Source organism: Vipera berus, assembly GCF_964194415.1.
Source record: "Vipera berus genome assembly, chromosome: Z".
NCBI classification, from domain to species: domain Eukaryota; kingdom Metazoa; phylum Chordata; class Lepidosauria; order Squamata; family Viperidae; genus Vipera; species Vipera berus.
In genome coordinates, this window is record NC_138205.1 from 87,343,676 (window position 1) to 87,368,845 (window position 25,170).

The 25,170-nt window shown below is 35.4% G+C and overlaps 1 protein-coding gene across 1 annotated transcript in view; it reads left to right on the forward strand.

Annotated features, from left to right (window-relative positions):
- Nucleotides 1-23,156, forward strand: part of ZNF385D (zinc finger protein 385D) — a gene marked incomplete at both ends in the record, with an annotated part of 377,714 nt that extends 354,558 nt beyond the window's left edge. Inside the window, 4 exon segments of the mRNA XM_081344842.1 lie at nucleotides 12,469-12,702; nucleotides 16,235-16,413; nucleotides 20,933-21,034; nucleotides 22,923-23,156. Of these exon segments, the coding sequence (XP_081200968.1) occupies nucleotides 12,469-12,702; nucleotides 16,235-16,413; nucleotides 20,933-21,034; nucleotides 22,923-23,156 (749 nt within the window).
- Nucleotides 23,157-25,170: the final 2,014 nt, after the last annotated feature.

Genomic DNA, 25,170 nt, shown 5'->3' on the forward strand with positions numbered 1-25,170 from the left:
ATATTAGGTGACAGTTCTGACATTTTCAGCCATGAAGTCCAGGGACCATGCTGACAAGAAGTAATAGCTGAATTGTAATGTATGTAATGTAGCAGATGTCATATTCTTTGCAAATATTGAGCATCTCAGATTTCATGGTAAATCCATGCTGTTTGGGAGGAGGTGTACTGAAAAGAATGATAATATATCTTACAAATACAGTAAAAGAACTATTCAGCATTGTTCAGTTTTTAGCATTCAAGTTCAATTTTGCAATTTATATTAAATGGCTATTTTTTGTGTGTTTAGATATGGAGTCCCCAACCTGTGGCCCATGACAGAATTACAACTGGGCCATGGAAATGGCTGGCGAATGCATGTGTGCATGCATTCTCCATTTGCTTGAGCAACAGGCACACATGCACAGTGTTCGTGCAAATGGAGCTGGGCGTGCATGTGTGTGTGCTTGACGGCCACTTGAGCAAACCATGCCCTCGTCCCCCGATGGTCCACAAAGCCAGAAACCTTGGGCAACTTTGGTTTGGATGACCAATGAGGAATAACTTTGCCTGAACTTTAAATGTGCTTGTTATTTCAGTATAAGAATCAATACTGGAACAGTAGAATACATCTAAAATCATTATAGGAATGTTCACAATGTTGAATTTTTAAAAGCAAATTCCACAAGAACTGTCTCTCCTTAATGACAATCTTTGCATGACAAGAATAAACTCAGAGCATAAGATCAGGGAAGGAAAGGTTAATGTCTGGAAGGTGAAGAAATAGTTAAACAGTCATAAACACTGAGAATGCAGAATGATGTAGTGAATGCAGCTTTGCGTCAGTTAAGACTATATTTGGAAAAATGCTTCTAAAAGGAGCTCATTATGACTTACAATCAAATATTACATGAACAGCCAAGCTAATGACCTAGTCACAATATTTTATTTAAAGTTCAATATAAAGAATAGCATCTTGAAGGTGCTAAAATGTGTTTTTAAACATGAAATTCCATCGAACAGAAGTCATTTTTCTAACAAAAAACAACTGAGACTACATGCATAGACTTTTTTTAAAAAAATCATTTTTTTCACTAAAGATTTACAAGATATCTGATTTATTTAATGTACCTAATTTATTACAATTAAATACTAATGTGGAATATCTCAGCATGTCTGCTTAATCTATTGATAAGGTTAAAACATCCTTTCCAAGACTGAGATATTCATTCCTGTATCTGATAAGTTGTCTTAGCCATATTTGGAGATTCTCACTATAAGTGCCCATAAATCAGCAGAATTAGCAATTCTCTTTTTTAATGAATATATCATATAAAGTGGTCACACAACTATAACATATGGCTGAACTTTTATTACCTTCTATCCATTTTTAACAGAATTACATTCTAAATTAAAACTTCATTTCAAATGGTCTAAGCATTTCCAAGCTGTTGTAATGGATATGAACATAAGGTTTGTAGGGGATAAGAGGAGAAAGCAAGTGAGCAGAAAACTTACATATCTGAACTATTAATTTACTCTGGATTCTTAATTGTGAAGAATGGTTTTCCTATGTCTAGTGTATAAATCATAAGATCATCAGTGGCTCCCTTAGTTTTTATTATTGCTCTCCGTTTTCATTTACAGTATTTATTAGGCTGTTAGAGATATAATAGAATTGGCAGAAATCTTAGATAGGGTTTATGGGCATAGGTATAGCCCATACTACTTTTTTTTCTCCTCATGGGCATTTACAATTTTAAAATCTCTTCATGAGACCCTCATATCATTGGTAATTATCACAGTTTTTTTTCTCCACAGTCTCAATTGTTAGCATTGGAAGAAATTCATATTGAGATATTATTCCCTCTCATTATCTCCAATGCTCCAGGTTTTCTTGGAGATCAACTGGACTCCCAGATCATCAAGTCACACATAGCAAACAAAAGGTGACCAGGGAATGGAAAAATAGGAAGTGGTGGATTTCACTTCTTCTCATTGATACTTCAGGGTCAGTGCAGAACTAGTATTAGGAAACTGATGTGTGACAACAGGGACAAGAAACAGAATATCCACAGGCTTATTTATATCACCATATACATTTTTGACAAAAAATAAATAAAAATAAAGATAACATGCTTTCCACTATTGTATTGCTTATAACCCCCTAAAAGACTGCTTCTGTGTATCTTTGTGGGACTGCTATAAATCTCATTATATGAAAAAACCCATAACTTTTGTTATAGTAAACCAGTGAGGTCAATTTTTGCCTATGGACAAACTATTTCTTTCCATATCACTTTAGAAGAGTGCTTCTTTTATGTAGTAATTTACAAGCATGCATTTGATAAGCTAGCTGCAGCCTTTAGCAATTGAATTTTCCTTGTCATATGTATAAAGACATCATCACCTTGGTGTTTTGTGTATGTGCATGTATATGTGACATTAACACTAATATACAATCAAAACACTAGTAGAGATTTTTGTTCTTTCCCTTAAATGTAACTTATCAGATTTATCTTGTATCACAAAGTTGCTAGAAATCACAATGCTGCTAAAAAAAGGTCAGTCTGGTACTTAACCTTGTGCTTAACCTTGAAGTCAAGAGTCCAAATTGAAAATGTGTTATTTTCCCAGAAAAGCTTGGATACAAATCAATGTAATTCAGACTGCTCTTGATTGTAAGCTCTACTTTTGAAGTTCAAATTATTGTCTTTTGTTCTCATTGTAAAACTGATTTTTTCCCCTCTGCACTACACAAGTCTTATTAATTAGATAGCAAGAGCACAAGCTTATGCTGAAAACATTTCATACTCTCAAAGCTCCTGGAATAGAAAATTTTTCATTCATAGTTTCTGAAAGCAGTTTCTATTTCTGCCCCAATGAGGAGAAATCTATATTATGCCTTGAAAGGACAGCTTCCAAATCTAGTCAAAAATCAAGGTTACTTAAAATAGATGCAGAATGAATCGATTCTTCTCCTCTGTCCTTATTCATTTGTGCTTCTCCTTGGTTAGACAACATTTATCTAGTTTCTAAATGTAGAACTGCCTCAGACCTTCTTACGTTGCTCTTTTTCCACCAGCCCTTTACCTCGTGAGGTTGTTCCTGCCAGTTTCATTCAATTAATTTCAGCAAGAATGTAGGCTTTTCATTTTGCAGTTAATTTCTTTCAGGATTGATGAACTGTGCATTGAAATGGAGAGACTGACAATTGGAACAGAATGCAAATTTCATTCCAAAGCTTTGTACCTCCAATTAATAAAAAACAAGCCACTTCAGGACATAGGCAAATCAGGCTTAACTGAAACTGATGTAGTGGATTATTATTTTTTTTCTTTTTGCTTTATAAAACATTAGCCTCTATTCAACCCCAACATTTGTAACTTTCTCCTTGATTTTTCCAGTACTATGGCCACAAAATAAGCTGGTTTATCTGAAAAGTGAATCTGGATTCCAATACTTCCTGAACCAAGTCTTTACCATGTATGGTTTTACATGTAATAATCCAATACAATGGATTAAACGCCAAATGTTCCTTTTTTGAATGGAAGAACTCTTTCTGTCTGCAAATACTATTGCTATCCAGTGACATTGCTGACAAAATCATAGCAGAAGACTTTATAACTTCCTTTCCCTGAAGCCTGCTGTGACTCTTTCTACACAGCTTCAGGGGATATCCCAACTCTTCAGAATATATTTGTAGAGCGTTGCCAGGATATGGAATAATGTAGTATGCAGCAATTGCTACATCCAGCCTCTATTGTTGGAGAGTGACTCACAAGTGAAGTTCTCTTCACAGCAACTCTGTCACCTCCTCAACATACTGATACAAATTGCATTGTAATTATAAAAAAAATCAGGAACATAAAGATTCTAAATATTCTTAAAATCACACTCATGTGGCTTGTTAACATACAGTATTTATACTTGAAGACAGAATTGTTATTTTCCCTGTTTTTTGTGGTTAGTATTTTTTTGGGAAAATTAACATTTATTTTTCCACTATCAAAAATTTTCTATGTTTAGTTATCCACTCACTTAAACAAAAAAGAAAGAAAAGCAAGAAAGCTGAATGCTCATTATTATATTTCTAGGCAGAGAATTATGGAAAGCTAACTGTTTGTTAGCAGGAGGAACTAAAAATTTCTGGAGGGTACACTAGGAACAAATGCCTTTAGAACACGGGTGTCAAACTCACCATGTCACGTGATGTGTCGTGATGTACCATGACTCTTTTTGCATTGCCGGCAATAGGGTGGGCGTGGCTTTGGTATGATGAAACCAGCCCGCAGGCCGGCAGTTTGACAACCCTGCTTTAGAAGTATGTTTCTGCATAAGAAAGTTGAGCTTGTCATTTCCAGCATGAATGAGCTATAATTTCAAGAGTAGAGAGCTGGTTCATAATCACTTTGGACACCTGTGGGTTTCATCATATTTTATAGTAAGAGCTCACACCCATAGCTTAACTGGTTACAAATATCATTCTTAAGTGCTTTAAACAGTTCACTTGAAGCATCCAGTTTGGCAGATAGTATCATGGGTTCCTTGGTGATTTTTAAGTGGCTGATTTCCTTCCCAGTGTAAAACAGGATAACCCCAGGATAGAGGACTTTTATTGAATAATGCAGAATTTCTTCCATTCAGCCTGCTTCTCTCCCATCTTTCACTTCCCATCCCACTCCCACCCCAGGTTTTCCACAGCTTTTGCAGATTTTGATGATGTTTCCTCTGGAAATAGCTATTCTTAGAGCCATCAAGTATTGGCTTTCCTACAGTCTTCTGCAGATTTTCCTGAGTGTTCCTGATTTTTTAATGATCCATTTACCAGGATTTCAGGAATTAGAAAGGTTCAGGGATGCAGATTGCTTTCTCAAAGAACCTGTTTTGGAATTCTTGGTGCTCTCTGAGTTTGATTGTTTGCTTGCAGATGTTTCGTTAAAAGATAGGCAATATCAGTGCCAGTTACTTAGTTGGGTAATGAAGTGCCTGGAAAGAAATCTGCCAGATGAGAGATCACCAAGAACTCCACAGTTCAACCCTAAATGCAGTACGGCTCTTCTCTCTTCTATTGGATACTCTTGCTCACAGGACAACTGCTGGACCAATTGGAAGTTCAGCACTGCTGCTGTGACAAGAGCAACCACACTACAGAAGAGTGCTCTGTGGCTAAGATTTGTGTTTTTGGGAAATTTGGCTATGCTTCCACTTTCAAATTCTTGGCAGTAGGTTGGGCTTCCATGTACATTTTGGGAGAAAGGACAGAGAACTGTCCAAGCACTGAACTCTTCCTCATTGATTCAGCATCATACTGTAGCTTCTTTAAAGGTGATGCCAGAAAAGCATGCTGACTGTTTGAGGCCTGGGCTCTTGTTAAGAGTGCCCCAGATAGGGATTATTCTGCACATTCTCAGACTCGCTCACTCCTCTCCAACTTGGATAACATTTTAAAGAGCTACTAGAGATACACTGATTGTACTCTATGTAGGGCCATCCCATTAGTTTTAGCATGCATAAATGTTCTGAATTTATGTTTGCCACTTTGTTCAAGATTTTCTCTTTTATAGATTTCCCAAGCACTCTGTTTAAATTAAGATGAGGCATGTACATAAAACATTTGCAAATACAAAGTCTTCTTCCTCACTAGATGCTGACATTTCAGATATCCTAGCAATATCAGTGGTTGGGGCAAACCAAAGCAGTGATACTTGCAAGAATGAATAATTGCTACAGATCATTACAATGAAAACAGCTTGCCAACTTCACAAAAACTAATTTCTTTCGTGGATGCAATAAATGTATTTCTGATTTACTTCCAAGATCTGAATCCCCTCAAACTTTTCTCAGCAGTAGAAGTAGCACATTGCTAGCAACAATAATACATTTTTTCTGAATTATAAAAGTGAAGATGACTTTGAATTTGAGAATTATTTATTGATGTAATAGGTTAAAATTATGGCTAAATCCAACTATGAGCAAAAAAAAAATCCATTCTTATTTGTAGCTACTTGGAGATGTGCAAAAAGAAGGCTTTATCTTAAACAGCATTTTACAATGACTGTATCTTTAACTCAGTCAGCACTTTAATGAGCTTTCTCTGCTGATATCAGTAAGTTACATAAGCATAATACAGTTGGCAACCACCCAATACACATATACTTGGTGTCAAGAATAATTTCTATGAGGAAAGAGACTGTTCTATCCCCTTTTTTATGTATTTCATAGTACATATGCTATCACCATTTCTGGGATTTAACAACAAATCTCAACATGGTAACATAAGAATCCGGGCTTAAGAGCTGCACCTTTAGAAATGATACACTATTTCAGATCTTCCTTTTTTGTCTCCTTCAGGAACCATGTGAACATGTCTATCCAGTCTTGCAAACGGATAAGGTAACACTCCAGACTAGGCAAAAAGTTGAAATCAATTCTTTTTGTATTCAGGATATTTCTAAAAGAACCCAGCAAAGAAAAGTAAAAAAAATAATAATCAGTGATTAAATTATTAGTAGCCACCTTTATTTTGCCATCTAAAATATATTATTTGGATCTAGTCATACATTTTAAGAATCCTAACTTTTGGCAACAAGTAACAGGTAATCCCATAGAATGCCACAATAGGATTTAATCTCTGTTTTCCACTAATTGCTTCAAATAAAACATGTTTATAAAATGGGGGACTTCCAGAAGTAGCTCCTAAAGATGTTCAGTTGGATGGCTGAGTGAACAACAGCTCATAGAAAAATCAGCTTAGCTTTGGTGTAAATGTGTTCAAGAGTTATTTAGTAAATGGTGAAATAAAGCTTAATCATAAATTGCATTATTACCACATGAGATCTACACTGGCTGTTAGATAAAAAAAATGTCTTGGGAGTTTTTTCTGAAAGCTTCCACAGTTGGAGTAGGGAATGCTTTTTTAACAATAAAAATGCCTTTTATTAAAATTTGAGGTTTATCCTCCTCAAACTGGCAATTACAGTGGCACCTTGGTATTTCACTGCTTCAAAATTCATCAGATTTGGTACTTGATGCATTTTGATATGAAAATGTTGTCCAAATATTCATAGTCTCTTTGGTATTCAACACACTGCAAAAGGAAGAAGGGAACCACTGCAGAGAGCAGACAGAAAGATGGGCATACTGGGAAGGTTGCTGATATAGGAAAAAGGACAGACCGAAGTTTTTCCTAGCCAGATTTTAGACAGATTTTACATAGGAATTATTATACTGAAAAGCTTCTTGTTAAATTTACTTGTTCAGCTCAATATACTATATCCACCTAACGTCAATTATTACAGAAGCACTCTTATAACTTTAAGATATTTGGGGTAATATACTGTACATGATTTTAAAGAAACAAACATTGCCACCACTTAAAATTACTTTAAAGTTGACATCTTAAAGATTGAAGAAAAGAGAATTATTCTGAAACAATTTGTTCCTATCCTAGCTGACATGAAGACTTTAGTATGAATCTGTAATACATCAAGCTCATAGAATGCAGAATTACCCCAAAACTAATAATTAGAAATATGTGCAGGTTCAGTAACTCAGGCTTATGATTTTGTGCACATACAATATATCAAGTCAGAAACATAGAAGACAGGCCAGTATTTTATAGAAATAGAATGGTATTTTTCTTAATGTTTATACACATATATAAAGGTAAAGGTAAAGGTTCCCCCGCACATGCGTGCTAGTCATTTCCGACTCTAGGGGCCAGTGCTCATCTCTGTTTCAAAGCCGAAGAGCCAGCGCTTGTCCGAGGACGTCTCCGTAGTCATGTGGCCGGCATGACTAGATGCCAAAGGCGCACAGAATAGCAAAATGTTAATAATAACTAATAATAATTAGCAAATAATAACTACACCAGGGGCCCATAATGTTATATCTTCCTATATTTCACAGATTTTCTGTTTTCCTTGCGAGTTTTGATGGCTCATTTAACATTTTCCCAAGAGAAAGTTATCAGGAAGCAAAATATTAGTCAATTGTAGATGATGTGTCATAGTTTCAATTGCTGTTTTTCCTTTAAAAGCCTCATTTTTTCATATTTTATATATGGCAAAGTTGTTAGTTTATTTGCCTTGTACACAAAATGTAACATGAAAGACTGCTGCCTTTCTCTCTGCTTTGGAATGAGAGTGGCATTCCTAGAGCAGCAAACAGCCAATCATGTGTTTATCTTTATTAATGAGAAGAGAGTTATATAAGCAGAATGAAATTTCTAATCTGCCAAAAATGAAAGATTTTGGAATATCCTTCTCAGTCAAAACATTATTCTACATCTATTTACTTCTTCTTAGACTCCTCCAAGAGAATGAGCATTTTTCAGAATGATTTTAAAAAGTATATATGTTTCCATATGTGTAAAGTATGTATTATTGAATTGATAGATTAATCAATTTAATAATTGTTATAATGACCTTATGAATACATTTATGTTATTGCATAGCTTCATGCTATGAGCCAGCTGAAGCTATTCCTGAGCAAGGAGGCTCTGCTCAGTCATGATTCCTTAATCACCTCCCATTACTACAACATGCTTTACATATGGGGAGGTGCCCTTGAAGAATATTTGGAAGCATCAGATGATGCAAAATTCAGTCACAGCAGGAGTTATGGGTTCCTGTAATTCAGCACGTGTGACACTCCTGCTCAACAAGCTGTATTGATTGCCAATATGCTTCCTTGTGCAATTCAAGGTGCCAGTATTTACCTTTAAAGCCCTTCATTGCTTGGGGTTAGGTTATTTACAGGACTGCTATATCCAGCTTCCCATTAGAGCCAGCAGCAGAAGCGTGCTCTAGATTCCATCTGTTATCATCATCTAGTAAGACTCCAGAACAGAGAATTTTTTGTTTTTATGCCCTCTGGAACATCATTCCTCCCCCACAAGACAGCATCTACCTGGCTGTTCTTTCACAAAGGCCAGTTGCATACCTATTTTGCCTTTAAGCCTGGGGAAGCCCATTTTTTTGTTGCATGTATCACTGTTGTGTGTGATTGGTTGGTTATTTTTCCCAACTGCTATTTATGTTATTTATAACATAAATTTATATTGAAGTTTATATCATATTGAAGTTTATTGGTATAAACTTTATATTATATTTAGGTTTATTGGTATAAACTTCAATATATTGGAAGTGTTATATATGGAGGGGGTCATTGACACATATTTTGAAAGCCTGTTCTGCAATTATCCTGCTTTCTTCTTGGCCCTCTTTTTTAAATTCAAGTGCTGCTTGAAACAAAAGTAACTTCTTAATCCTCTTTCCCAGTCTTTAAATGCAGGTGTATCTGGTGTGGTAATGTGTAAACATACTGTTAGGAGTTAGTAACATTTCTCTTCATATTAAGAAAAGACTAGAAGTTTAGAATTCATTTTCAGCTAGCCTGCTTGTTTTTCATTCTTGCTTGCTGAACAAAGCAGAAAGGAAGGACATTCATGTAGCTTCAAAGCTTCTCTTGCTGTGAAAGTCTTAGACTTTGATTCCCATCTCAGAGTCATGTGCAAGCCAGTCAAGGTCTAGTCTTGCAACTGCTTACCATAGCAGGGCCATAAAGTCATGGCACCAGGTTTTGATAAAAACTTTGGAATTGATGTTTGTGAGGAGCTTCTGCACACAACCTAGCAACCTAGCTTCTGTGGAAACTGGCTTCCAATGGGCTATCTCTGCTGTCGATATTAAGGAGCTCCTTACAGTTTATGAGAGATTTGAATATTATTTTGCTTGATATGTTATGCTTTGTTTGCTTGAGCTAGTAAAGCTTAAAATCTATTTATTTACTGGAGTCTTCATTGTCTCTGGATCCAAAAGAACCAATTGCCTGGGCACCTGATCACTATCCTGATACCTGGCAAAACAGCATCCAAACCATGTCTTGATGTAACCGGTGATTTGAAGTGTTAAAGAACACCATCTAGAATTAATCAAATGATAAAAGGATGAAGAAAGGCAGTAGGAGAATTAAAGAAAGGAATAAATTGTCTCTTCCCTCTCTTTTTCCTATACTATCTTTTTCCCTCAGCATATGATTGATTGTTCTAATTATATTTCATGATTATATCTTCTGTCTATAGAGTTAATTTTTGTTTCACCTCTAAAATTCTTACAGCTAATTGTCTCCCTAAATGGAGAGATAACTTACATTTAAATTACGTTGGAATTGTAAAACTAAACATTTCAGAAGGTGAATTATGGAATGAAGGAAGAAGAATTTATTCTAGACTTTATAAATAACAGGTAAACATTTTATAAGATAGTTGTCTCATTTGTTTCTTCACCGAAATATTGGCGGTGAACTTATATTATTTCAGTGAGGGATGGATTTCTCAGGTTTTGTTTCAAGAGCTCAAATTTAGAGATGGGACACTCTTGCCCATTTCTGAAAGTGAAATGTTAGAATGATTCATGAGTGGGCTGAAAAAAATTTCCCTTTCAGTTTTTTTGTTCTATTTTGTTCTATGTTTATTTTTTCTTTCTTTTAAGACACAGGTTGTATGGTGTTCAAGTACTCTGGTTGCAAAAGCAGAACTAACAGCCCCTGGGAAGAAATAATAATGAAAATAATAATAGATCAGCTACCAATACAGTGTGTCTGAAATTATTTTAAAAGTTACTTAGGAACTTGTCTAAAGCAGGGAAGATTGACACTAAAATTAAAGGGCAGAAGCGAAATTCTAAGAGTAATTTTTGAGACTAAAACTGTGATTGGAGTAGATGTGGTGGCTCCTATGTAATCTTAAGAAGGTCTTCTTAATTTCATGTACTGCAATTCCACCAAGTTGTATTTGTTAGTTTAAAGGTCCTGGAAGAAAAGAATTACAGTAAATTGAAGAATTGGCTTTGTTGAACATTATTTATCTTTTTCTTTGTACCGTTTTCTCCATCTAAGTAAATCTGCAAAGAAAAAAATATATGTATTTGTTGCCTTCTTTCATGTGAAACTTCCTTTGCATTAAGTCCTTTATCTGGATGCCCATCAAAGAAGCAAAGGTAAAGAACATTTTCTTTTAATGGTGATTCCTCATATTAAGGATTTATTCCCCTAAGGCTGCTGATGTTACAAAAGTTTATTAGCTTTTAGCCCCAAGTAGCCTTTTTATTACAGTTCAGTATTTCTCTGCTGACCCTATTTGAATTTATTATTTATTTTTCTTGACAGTAATCTTTATTTTTGCAGAAGGACGAGTTGGAAGTTTTCATTTATTTCAAGTAAAATAAATTATACGTCAGTGAGCTGGTGTGGAAGGATTGATTAAGCACTTATCCTTAATGTGCTTTCCCTCCCTGTGCTTTCACTGCTGCTGCTTCAAAAGCCACAAAAACTATCCATCCACAAATTTAACAATATGTTAATTTGTTTGGACCAGATAGCTTGACATTTGATTTGGGGAAGCAATTTAGAGGATCTATCATGAAGTTTTTAAATACTACACAATATGATATCTACGAGGCAAATCCATTGTATCATTAAAAGGGAAAATGCAGGGTTTCTTGGCAGTCTGTAATATTTTTTGCAAAGAATTTGTGCAATTAAGAGGACAGGGTTTGCTTTCATGAACACTATTTTCTTGTCTAGATAGAGACCCAACCCACAGATTGTATAATCTTCCAGAGAGGCTAGGCAAACAATATTTGAACATTTAATGTCTTTGCCAAGCTTTCCAGGACAGTAAATTGGAACCTGCAGCATGACACTTGATTTTTTCTTATATATTAGTATTATAAAATATTACATGTTTGTATAGAACACACGCATTTACAAAATTTGTTTCATTTTCTGACATAAATTATTTACACGTTGGCTTATCTCCTAAGAAAGAATGACCAGGAAAAAGCCTTTTGAATGAATTTATTATGTTCAGCAACATTTTATGAAAGGCTCTTTGACTGAAATAGATTAATGGCAAGTATTATTCACTCGGCATTCGTTTTCTATTTTATGATCAATCTTAATGCAAGTGGCTGAACATAAGCTACCAGCAATATTTTCCCCATTTCCTAATTCCCAGCAACCCTGCCACTGAATGATTAACAAGCAGTCATGTTGCATGACTAGGGACAGTGGATTGTAGTTGTTATTATTTTATGTTTATACAGATAAAATGACAGTAACAGAATTATAGAGTTGCAAGTGACCTTGGAGATCTTCTAGTCCAACCCCCTGCTCAGGCAGGAAGGGCTATACCATTTCAGACAACTGGTTGTCGAATCTCTTCTTAAAAACCTCCAGTGTTGGAGCACCCACAATTTCGAGAGGCAATAATTCCACCAATAATTTTTTTTTCTAACTGACCGAATCTAGTAAAGTCTAAAGATCTCTATTAAAGTCCATATTGTTATGATACTACTTGGAAGGGTTTTTTTTCCCCAGTTTAAACCACTTCTCATGACAAGTTTCTTATTACACCCAATGTTTGCAGAATTGTAATGAAGAAATAATTGTTTAACTTATTTTTTTGTTTCAATCTGTAAAACAGATAGTACAACAGAAGCACCAGCAATATCAACATCTCCAGCTATTGAAATTCGGAAGAACAGTGTAACAATGACTGAAATCACCTCAAAAATTGAAAAAATTCCCTCCACTGCCACCAGCAGTGGTGTGGGCTCCTTAGGAGAGACAGAAGAAGAAAAGGCTAAACGGTTGCTTTATTGTTCACTATGCAAAGTTGCTGTCAACTCTGCCTCCCAGCTGGAGGCACACAACAGTGGTAAGATTGAGCTTTTCAGATGGCTTGCAGAAGAGAAAGCTAGAAATTCCATGAATTTATTAACAATTAAATGACAAGAAAAGAAAACCATTATAAAAAAGGAAAGTAGAACCTTTTGATCCATAGATGTAATCAGTTTCCTTCTTCAAATACCAGTTTTCAATCCTGCTGAAGCATTTGATTGCATGAACTGAATACTGTTTTAGAGGAAAGGAAAGCAGAAGCTAATAGGGCTGGATGTATAACGTTAAGCAGAATTTGAAAGAGGCACTTAATGTTTGCATTGCTGCATTAGAAAAAACAATTGGCTAAATATAAGCATACATAGATGAACACACACACATGCACATCTTAATCAAAATTGTTCTTTTCCGTTCTTCAGCACTGACACCTTTCATCAAATGACATATCTTAGATTAATTGATTTCACAACCACTTAGAAAGTACCTTTTAAGGAGGTAGTATGAACAATCTAACTAGATGTAAAAATGTATCTATTTGAGCAATCTGACCTGGTCTGATGGGTTAGGGTTGGGGTTTTAATAAGTCTTAATTATTGTTTTAACCTTGGGCATTTATTTAATCGCTTTTAACTTTTGTATCCTGTTTTGTATTTATTGCCCTGTGCACCGCCCTGAGTCCTTCGGGAGAAGGGCGGTATACAAATATAATAAATAAATAAATAAAATAAATATATTCTAAAACATAACTGAAAATCTTTAAAGGAAAACCTTCTCTCATATTCAAACTGTAGTTTCTCCTTTTCTCTTGGACTTGGGTTCTTCCAACTATTTTATCTAATACTGTTAAGCTACAATCCAATTCAGCTGATTCATTGAAAGCAATGCAACTTGCAAGCTTGGATCCACTGAGTATTAGAACAATAAAACTAATAAAACCAATATAATAAAAATGTCAGTAATACAATTTAGCCTTTAAACCCACCATTTATTTTACTCATTCAAATATTCAAGCTAATATAATATAGCTAATAACTAGAAGTATTTCTTTCACTTATGTATTTGAGGTTATTTTATGCGGTCAGCCATTTTTCATTCATCAAATTTAGACTGAATTTATTATAGCATCATTATTTTCTTTTTCCATTTTTCAGTCTTATTATTTTTATTTTGTACATAGTTTTCTAGATGTTTATAGGCCCCACAAATAATCCTTCTTGATTTTTTCATATTTTATGTATTCTATATATGTATTTATTTGTTAGATTTATATCCTGCCTTTTCTCCAGAAGCTCAAGGAGGCATATATAGCATTCATTCCTCTGATTTTCCCCTCAGAGCATCTTATAAATTAGGTTAGATTGGGCTGAGTTTGACTGGCCAAATCCAGTGAGCTTTCTAGCTGAGGTGAACCTGTAAATGGGTCTTCTTAGTTCTAGTTTTATATTGGCATCATCTGTATTCAGTCATTAAGACACTGTATCAAACTCCTATATTCTTCTTCAATTTTTTAAAAAACTGTGAGAAAATTTGCTTTTGCTTTTATATTCAGTATTCAATGACAAATATGTAGCATGTATCTGAAGTATAACTTTCTCTACATCACATCTTGGTTTCTTTTCCCAAGGGTATGAATTTATCAGTGCAGGTTTTGAAGTAGAAACTGTTTCAAAACAGATGCTGCAGATTAATTGTTGTATTATTCAGTACAACCTTGTGTTGCCACATTTCATTTCAATGAATGTACCATTCTATTTGGAAAGTAATTCTTGATGCATGTCTTTCATTACCTTGATACCCTTTCCCCCACTTGTAATATATCAGTGGAAATGTTAAACATGACAAAATTAGTTAAATTGGTCCAAATCATATGAAATATCTTGTTTTAAAATTACCATTCATTTGTCATGTATACAAAACAGGTACTTTTGTGAATGGTGTTTTATAAATTTAGATAACACTAGATGCATGTACTTAGAAGACTTCTTTGTAGGTTTTATCTCATTTATATAAATAATTGTTCATATATATATTTATTTAATATTAAATTTGATTTGCAAACAGTGAGCATATTAATATTGCTTTCAACTTTTAATATGTTAAAATCTATCATAGCATTTATTAAATATCTATGACCATAACTATTTATATGTTTTTTGATATTTTCAGAATCAATATTAGATTACATTGGATTACTTTTCCTTCTCTGAGGAAGGAAAAGTTGTGATTTTTTAAATCATGTTTTATTGCATGGTTTTTTTTTTTGCAAAGAATGAATGATATCACATATATACACAGTGTTGTTATTTCAGTGGCTTGTTCACATTATCTGTAATCTCTGAAAATTGGTTAAATAAGCTGAAAAAGCGATCTGTTTGGGATCTGGAATTGGCAAATTGGGAGATCCCCAATGGCATAATCTTTATAAGTATGAATATTGCTTTGGGATTCACAAGGATTTTGTGTACTTACTGCCTAACTCTTGTAAAATGTTTGGAATAATAATTAGTGTTTAAATTGTCATGACATATACTAACTTTGCATTCCCCTCTTTAAAAATGAAAAATATAAAGATACATGGAGTCCTGGGTATTTTCCTCTGTTGAAGAAACAGTGGCAAGAAACAGAATAGACTTTTATTGTAAATATTTTAGTTTTTAGAAGCAATATTTTTTCTGGTAATGACTTCTAGAAATAAACCATACATTCTTTTTAAAAAGGGTGATTTTGTTGCCATTTAGTTTTCATTCCTCCCAATGGAGTGTGTGCACTGTCAAAAAGGTATTTTGATATAGTGCCAATTCCTTCACTAGCAGCAGGTTTTCAAAATTACTATTAATAATCCAATTAGAATATGTGGCAATGATTCAAACCAATGTCCGAATGATTTTATCTTTTTGTGGGAGGACATGTTTAATTGGCAGCTGGTGATCAAAATAAAGTCTCCACTTAAATTCTCACATACTTTACTACAGACTGATTGCAGCTTCTTTAGCATAAAAGTTGAGGAAAGGATAACCTGGGGCCCATTAGTTATATGTGACTTTGGGCAAATTAAAATTGTATCACCAGTGTATGGAAATAAATAACTAAATTATGGAACCATAATGTCCCAGGTTTTTATATGAAATTAAAATTACTTAGGTAGCATTGCTGTATAGACAATATTAATATGATTACAATATTAATATTGGTATAGGGTTTCCTGCCTGAGCAGGGGGTTGGACTAGATGACCTCCAAGATCCCTTCCAACATCATCATCATCATCATCATCATCATCATCATCATCATCATCATCATCATTATTAATCAAATCAATCTGGAGAATTACAGATGGGTGCATAAAAAAATTACCAGGGATAGAACCTGAGGTATAGCTAGAACAAACTTCCCATTCTTTAAATTCCTTAAATATGAGAACTTTGTAACATTCTTGGCTATGGCTATAGTGCTAAAGAATCCTGAAAATTAAAATCCCCACATATTGGAGAAAGGTAATGCAGAGGAAGATGAAAGATTTATTCAAATATTTTTTTCTAAGATTATTCTTTTATATGTTTGACATCTTTAGGCACAAAGCACAAAACTATGCTAGAAGCCCGTAATGGGAGTGGAACCATCAAAGCCTTTCCCAGGACAGGTGTCAAAGGAAAAGGACCTATCAATAAAGGAAATACAGGACTTCAGAACAAAACATTTCACTGTGAAATTTGTGATGTGCACGTGAACTCTGAGACACAACTTAAACAGGTACTAAGGTTTGGCAATGTATGCCTTTTGTTGCTCCGAAGTTCCATAAGTTCAAGGTTCTTAAGTAGGGATCAGTAAAGCTGCCAATTTTTAGGATATTATGGGGGCCACTGATGTGATTATAATCATGCTCTGCAATTTGTCAAGAATGACTGGTACTTTCCAGTTTTGCTGTAATTTCTGCAACAATATTGTAATTCCAGGAGATTCTTACATTGACACAGATGCCCACAGTATTTTCAACTATAGAAATGAAAGGTAACACATCTGAGTGCCTCCAGACTATGTCTCCATATGTTAAAACATTATGGTGTGTGAATCAATCATATGATTCTTTGATTTCTTACCAACAGGACAGTGTAGTGCAAACTAGAGAGATGGACATTTCAACCAAACCTGCTGCTCGGTTCAGCAAGGTATCACATCTCTGAAAAGTGTATCATGTACATTTCACATCCCTTTCCACCCTTCTGAACAGACGGCACATTTGCTGGATTGCTTCCAAAGCCACAAGGCATGTTTCTAAACAGTTTGCACAGCCATGCCATATGGTTCATGATGATTTTGTGGATGATAAAATGTTATGCTGAATTATATTTTCGTTAAACTGTCATATATTGACAATTATTTCAACTTAAATTATTCTAGAATGACATAGTGTACCCTTGTGTTCTGTTATTTTACTTGCCCCATGTCTTTTGCAGAAAAATTGATATTTTGATGAATATAAATTGTTCTATAAACAGATTCTTCTCTAGACAAGAAGTATCAAATTAGGCCCAGTAAGCTATACTCTTCCCCCTCAAAATTAGAAATCCTATGAACCTTACAATGTTATTTTATAGATGTTCTCATATCTGTAATCACATTGTGTGTGTGTGTGTGTGTGTGTGTGTGTAATCTGAGAGAGCATTGTCTTGAGGGAAGACTAACTTAGTCTGTGGGAATAGTATATAGAGTAGTTATTTTGTTCAAAATCAATGAAACACACTTTAAAGTAAGCTTTCCCAAAGCAGCTTACCACACAATTTAAAACATGTTTATGCAGTAACCTCTTACTGGCAGACACTGCCCATAGATCAGGGCATGGCATTCACATGGTCAGATTGCAAAGATAGTAGCTAAAAAAGAGCAAAAGAAGAAGATACTATCCCATGTTTGTTTGTGTGTCTGAACTTTATAATCATGCTACTGACATAGATTCCAGTTTGTGGATTTGTTGTTCTAAAATGGTGGGTTATTTCGCTGTGGGATGAGGTGGTACAGATAAATTGTTTGTCCTACAGATGCAAGTGCCATAGAGAACAATTTAAGGCAAGTGCTATTTATTTGCATAGATAAAATTCAGTAGTTAAGAGTTCAAGGCAGTTTGTAGTACATAGCCCATTGTTCAAGTGTTACATAAGGGTTTCTTATAGGAAGCATAAATCACCTAATCTAAGGGAAATAGGTTCGAGCCTTTAACAACTGAACAAAAAGAGGACATTTTAATGAAACATTTGTTCTGCAGGAAGAGCATTCTATATCTTCTTAAACAATGTACTTTTCATTAAAGTTATTATTGTAAGATATCTGACATCATTACATAAGCCCATCTTTTAAAAATGCCTGTTTTATTACTGATCTATCAATTATTGATGTTGAAGATTGTGCCACTTCAGGATGTATTCCTTGTACAATAGTTTACAAAATATACTGGACTGTTGCATAACCTATTCATGGCTACAAGTGCCAATGGATTGCTTTTGATTATATTCCCCATTGTGTGTCTGCTTACTCTCTTGTAATCCCTTCCTCACTAATAAATGCAAATAGAAATTAGTTTATTATTTCCCTTCTTTCTAATTATTCCAATGATGTGGCAGCCAGGAAAAAGGGAAGCTGAGGCAAAATCTTTAGGAGACAAACAAAAGCAGACATGAAATGAGTTAGTCATTCAGTTACAGGCAGGCAAGCAGCTACCTCAGCTCTTTGGCGATAACTCCAAAGGTGAGGGAAGGGGTGGGGAATGGGAAAAAGCAAAGTACAGTAGCAATCATATAATTTCCCACTTAGCAACCACTTTGCTTAGCAATAGAGCTGCCAGTTCTAATTGAAGTCATTAAGTTAGAAGTCCCTGTATTAGATTAATGAGATTATTTATCAATGAGCTGATCATATATACAGATTCTCAGTCATCCAGGTCATGGTTGTCCCAAAGGTGCTTTTTCAGGAGGCAACTAGAATTTCTTGTTTTTCTTTGAAGATGTTTTGCTTCTCATCCAAGAGCTTCTTCAGCATTGACGGAAGGATTTATATTCCTTATAGACAGCTGGTCATTTGCATTTTTTTAGAGAGTCATTGATGCCACCTGGAGGCTTATCTGTGTTATCAAGGTCATATGATTAGTCCAAGTGGATGTGGAGCCTTCTTGGCTGCAGGATGTTTTCTGCCCTGTGTCTCTTCACTGTTGAAGACAGGTGCAGGGTGTTGGGGATGAGTCTGTGTTGTCTGCATCTCAAACTGAAGAAAAAATGGTTCCTGTTTTCTTGAAATCCATTCATACTCTTACACCCTTTGAAGGCTGTTCATCCCAAAGTGCACAGCTAAATGTCTATGGAGATTCTCAGTCATCCTGGTCATGGTTGTTCCATAAATCCTTTCAATCCCCACCACCCTGTCAGAGTTGAATAAGCTTCTTGGATGAGAAGCAAAACTCTAGTTGCTTCCTGAAAAAGCACCTTTGAGATAACTTGGATGAATGAGAATCTCCATAGACATTTATTTATTTATTTATTTATTGATGGGATTTATATCCCGCCCTATCTCCTGAAGGACTCAGGGCGGCTCACAATAAAACATATAATAAGTGCATAAATCAAGATAAATGAAATTGAGAACATCAGTGCAATAAAAAATTAGAGAATTTAAAAATGAATTAAAAATACTAAATATAAATTAATTAAGATGCCTGTCAGTCTAGGTCAGCTTGGTGGAACAGGTGTGTTTTGAGGCCGCGGCGAAAGGATTGGAGGTTTTGGGCTATCCGAAGCTCAGGGGGGAGCTGATTCCATAGGGTTGGTGCTCCCACAGAGAAGGCCCTCCCCCTGGGGGTCGCCAGCCGACATTGCCTAGCTGACGGTACCCTGAGGAGGCCTTCTCTGTGTGAGCGTACTGGACGATGGGAATTTGTTCCCGGCAGCAGATGGTCCTGCAAGTATCCCGGACCTAAGCCATGTAGGGCTTTAAAGGTAAGTACCAGCACCTTAAATCTCACCCGGAGGGCAACTGGTAGCCAATGCAGCTCCCGCAGGAGGGGTGTAATATGGGAGTATCGGGAAGCTCCCATCACAACCCGCGCAGCTGCATTCTGCACCAGCTGAAGCCTCCGGGTGGTCTTTAAGGGCAGCCCCATGTAGAGAGCATTACAGTAATCAATACGGGAGGTAACGAGTGCGTGGGTGACTGTACGTAGGGCATCTCGGTCCAAAAAGGGGCGTAATTGGTATATAAGACGAATCTGGGCAAATGCCCCCCTAGCCACGGTTCCCATGTGATCATCAAAACTGAGTCGTGAATCTAGGAGGACGCCCAGATTGCGTGCTTTATCAATGGGAGGTAACATCTCTCCTCCTATAGTCAGAGATGGAACCTCTTGGACTAAACGAGATGACGGTATGTACAGCCACTCAGTCTTGGCCGGGTTGAGTCGAAGCCTGTTTTCTCCCATCCAAATCTGTACCGCTTCCAGACAACGGGACATCACATCGAGGGCATCACTGGGTTGGTTCGGGGTTAGCTATGCACTTATGGATGAGCACCTTTCGAAGGAATATGAATGGATTTCCAAAAAGCATTGTAGACTACAGAAACCATTTGCACTTCAATTTAAGATGCAGACAACACAGACTCATGCACAACAGTCTATGCCTGTCTTCAACAGTGAAGGGACACAAGGCAGAAAACATCCTGCAGTCAAGAAGGTTCCACACACATTTGCACTATTGAGGTCACCCTGAGGACACAGATAAGCCTCCAGGTGGCATCAATGACTCTCTAAAAGAATGCAAATGACCAGCTGTCTGCAAGGTATATAAATTCTTCCATTCCCCACCATCCATTCAGAGCTAAAGAAGCTTCTTGGATGAGAAGCAAAACATCTTCAAAGAAAAACAAGAAAAAGCACCTTTGGGACAATGAGCTGATCCTAAGTTCCCAGATAGTTTTCCATTTAAGATATTTACAAAACCAGACCTTGTTAATTTTATATGGCACACAACCTATGTGTTTATGATTTCAGATCAACCAGAAAAATAGATGAATAGATATATGATAAAAATCTATTCATCTATTTTTCTGGTTTATTTGAACCAGTTTTTATTTATGGTTAAAAAAATAGATAAAAAGATTTATCATTCTGCATGGTTTTAAAATAGGACAAATTATTTTTTTTCAAGTTGGCCAAAATTATTGTGTTGAATTCAGTGAATACTGTCATTTGAAGAAAAGTAGTAATAAAGACTGTTTTGCTTTCAAACAGCACATAAGCAGTAGAAGGCACAAAGACAGAGCTGCTGGGAAACCTCCAAAACCCAAATACAGTCCCTATAACAAACTCCAAAAAGGAACACACCCACTTGGGGTAAGCAAGTTTTGGACATATAGTATTATTGATAATATAATTTGAACCACAATTCTAATAGTATTATGGAGACTCCATCTCTCTAGGTTAACTGATAACCCTTGAATAATCTTACATTTCTTGATTGAAAATAAGCCACATCATAAGCTAAACCATTCCTTATATATATATTTTTCTTATGAAAAGGAAACTAACCAGAAAAAAAGAGGGAAGGGGCAATGGAAAATGATGTTTCAAGATAAAATATCCACCTGACTGTTGAGCTTTCCCAAGCATTCATTTGGAAACTCCAAGAATCTAATTAATTTGGGCAAGGGGTATTCAAAGCTTATCCATCCCTGATATGGAGAATGCAAAAGAAAAAAAGAGAGCTTGAGTAGTTGAATAACCAGAATATAGTATTTGGATGAAAACTCACCACTCACATAAGAGACTGCTAATGATAGCACGCATATGTTCTAATCAGAATTATGTTCCACTGAATTAGAGTGTTTACTCCAAGTCAATTTAATAAATTTAATAAATAAATAAATGATTTCACAACCAGGAAACTGATTTGTTTGGTGTGCTGCTGTCTTTCCTTTGCATAGTCCTTTTTATGATACTGAAATTTTGCTCATATTTCTGTTGAAGAATGTTATTGAAAAATCAGATAAATAAAAAGAAATCAGTGTAATGATGGTTAACTATAAGAATAGGGTATGCAATTGTTTTTTCAGCAGAAGGCCAAATTCACTGTGTACTAAAAAAAAAATAGCCAGAGGTGAAACAAATTGGGAGGAGTCAGAATAAAAACTCTATTAACTATAACTACTTAATGAAGGATAAGGGACTATGGACCATGTGTTTTGGAAAGTGGGAATGAATCTTAATGTTTCACCTGAGGTCACATCTATATCACAAAGCAAGTGAAGCCCATGTCCATCACTCAGGATTGTTTTCCACTTTGTATAAGTGAAGCCAAGTGGCACAGCTTGCTTCATGACTTTGCTTCAAGGGAGAGCATTGCTTATTAATACCTATCTATCTATCTATCTATCTATCTATCTATCTATCTATCTATCATCAATTTTTATTCAACCTTTATTATTTTTGTAAATAATTCATGGTGATGAACATATACTGCTAAGTTTGTAAGCCGCCCTGAGTCTTCGGAGAAGGGCGGGATATAAATGGAATTTAAAAAAAATATATAGAATATTCCTTCCTATTTCACCCACAACAAAAAGTCTATGAAGTGGGTTGGGCTGAGAGGGAGTGACTGACCCAAGATCACCCAACTGGCTTTCATGCCTAAGGCAGGATTAGAATTTACAATCTCCTGGTTTATAGCCTAGTGACTAATCTGGCTTCACTGAAAGCTTCATTGAAGCAATCCCTTCTGAAATTTCATTTGCTCCTAATAGAATTCTCATTCCATATATTATTCCCTTTGGTCACATAAAAAGTTCTATTTGGGAACATGATGGGACCTTGCCTTTTGCACTTTTGATGTTAAAAAGCAGCTTGTTTGCAAAAAAGTTAATAGGGAAATGGAGAGATATATATTGGGACAATTGAAAATAAACAGTGCATATTCTTTGCTTCTCTCAAATGAGAACCTTTTCATAGCAATTTAGAACATGCTTTGTCCAGTATAAAATCTGTAAATATTAATTATCAGAGTATACTGAGTTTCTGATTCCTTATATATATTAGGCCTCTTTTCTGTTACTCTTGTTTACTTACTCATTTTTAAAATATTTTATTTTCCTTTAAGAGCTTTGATTTATGTTTCCTTTTGCAATATAATCAAGTATGTTAGATATTTTTATCATAAAAATTAATCTTCAGTGTTTGTGATTTCCAAGAAGTAACATTCTTTGTTATGTTTTCCCTCCTTTTTCAGGTCAAACTTGTATTTTCAAAAGAAGCTGCAAAACCAGTAGCTCCACGGATACTACCCAACCCACTGGCAGCTGCAGCAGCAGCTGCTGCTGTGGCTGTAAATTCCCCTTTCAGTCTTCGAACAGCCCCACCAGCTACACTTTTTCAGACTTCTGCACTTCCTCCATCACTTCTTCGACCCGCCCCTGGACCTATACGGACGAGCCACACACCTGTCCTGTTTGCTCCATATTGAACTCCATCAATGAATTAAATGTACTGCAATAATTTTTCAGAATGAAAGCAAACGAGGACAATGACCTATGCAGTGTTAATTTATTGTGATATATATATATATATATATATATATATATATGTATATATATATATATATATATATATATATATATATATATATATATATATACACATACACACACACACACACTCACACAAACGTATTGAGAGATCTTAATCAAGAAGGGAAAGTGGCTGCATATTCTTCCAATGAGAATCTTACAAGTTATCCTGCAACATGATTGATTATGTGTGTGTGTGTGTTTGTGTGTATGTAAAATGAATATTCATATATAGTAAAAATATATATGTGTATGTATACAAATACAAATACACATACACACACATACTAGTATTGAAGCAATTTTGATTGTGCTTTTTGGCACAGATCTTGCGTACAGAAACTTTATCGTTTATGAACAACTAAACAGAACTAAACTAAACAGAACAACTAAAGGGCATTAACTGGTTTCAATGTACATAAAATAATTCTTAGAATAAAAGGGGAAAAGGAACAGAAGTACTAGGAACACTAGTACACTTAACCAATTCTCCTGCCAAGTCAGCATTTCCTGGATATTTATCTGATAAAAATAGATAAAATAGATAAAATACTGCAATGTTCACAAACTGAGAAGACATAATTGACATCTTCCTTCTTTGGCAAGTTTCCACAATATTTGTAAGCCTAGAAAGGAATTTTTGGCTGTCAATTGCACACGTTCCCCCTGGGATAAACCCTATTCAACACAGCAGAAGGTACAATGGAGTAGACAAACAAATTAAGGCAATGGCAAGCACGTCTGCTTTGTTGCCAAGTAAAGCAAATTGGTAAACCAAACTATATAGTTGCCAGGAGATGAGCATGACTCAAGAGATTTTATTTACAGTAGATGTGGATAAGATTGCAATATTGGCTTCTCCCTGGAATTCAAGACTTTTTAATCAGTTATATCCCCATTTCAGTAGAAACTCTAATCCTGAAAGCCATTAGCTGGACATTTCGTTCTGAAGGTTTGCCTACCCATCTTGCCTCTTTGCTTCATCACAAGTGGCATTTAACATTTCCCTGTACTTTAAATGTACTTGTAATATTAAAGATATTGGATCTGAATGTTCAGGACAGAAGAAAAAGTTCTACTAGAGATATATGTTCTTGCGTGCTCAACCTGATTAGAATTGGGAGACCCAATGTGGTATCTTTGTTATCTGTATCAACCAATCAAAGTACAGGCAGGAGAAATTGATCTTAGTCCATAGTCCAGGAGGTAAAGGAATCAGGGTCCATAACGAATGATGTAACCTGGCAGTGTTAAGGCAGGGATATCTGTATCAACACTGCAATTATCTTAAATAGCCCAATAATGATCTGAGCTCCTAACATTCTCATGAAACAGGTCACAGATTTCCTTTTCCTTGAGCCAACTCTCAATGCTAGCAGTTGCTTTTCACATCACTGAAATGCCATGTCTCCCCTACTCCACTTTCTGGAATTGCAGTTTTGCCAAAGTAAAAGAATATTTTGAAATATTCTATGGGAAAAAGTAATATATCTAAAATCAACTTTAAAATGGATAACAGAAGATATTAGATATTTCAGCAGATTGTGGTAAAATGGTGATTAGACAATGAATAGGACATAGGATTGGTTATAGAACAAACAAACAAAAGGAACACAGAACATAAAAGATTTGTGAAGAAGTTTGTTTATGCCATATAGAGGTCGTCGTAATAATAAAGTACATTGCTACAGTTGGGATCTAATACAAATCTAAGTTATATTTTATCAGAAAGCCATACTATGTGGACAAATGCAACCCATGGACCAGAAACTTTGCATCTGTCTTATTATCATAACCTTTTACCCTTTATGTCATCTTACAGACCTACTGAAAGGAAAGTCTTTTTGATATGGGATTGTAACCTTATAGCTGTATGTTCACTGTGAGGCATTAAAAACATGAAATATTGGA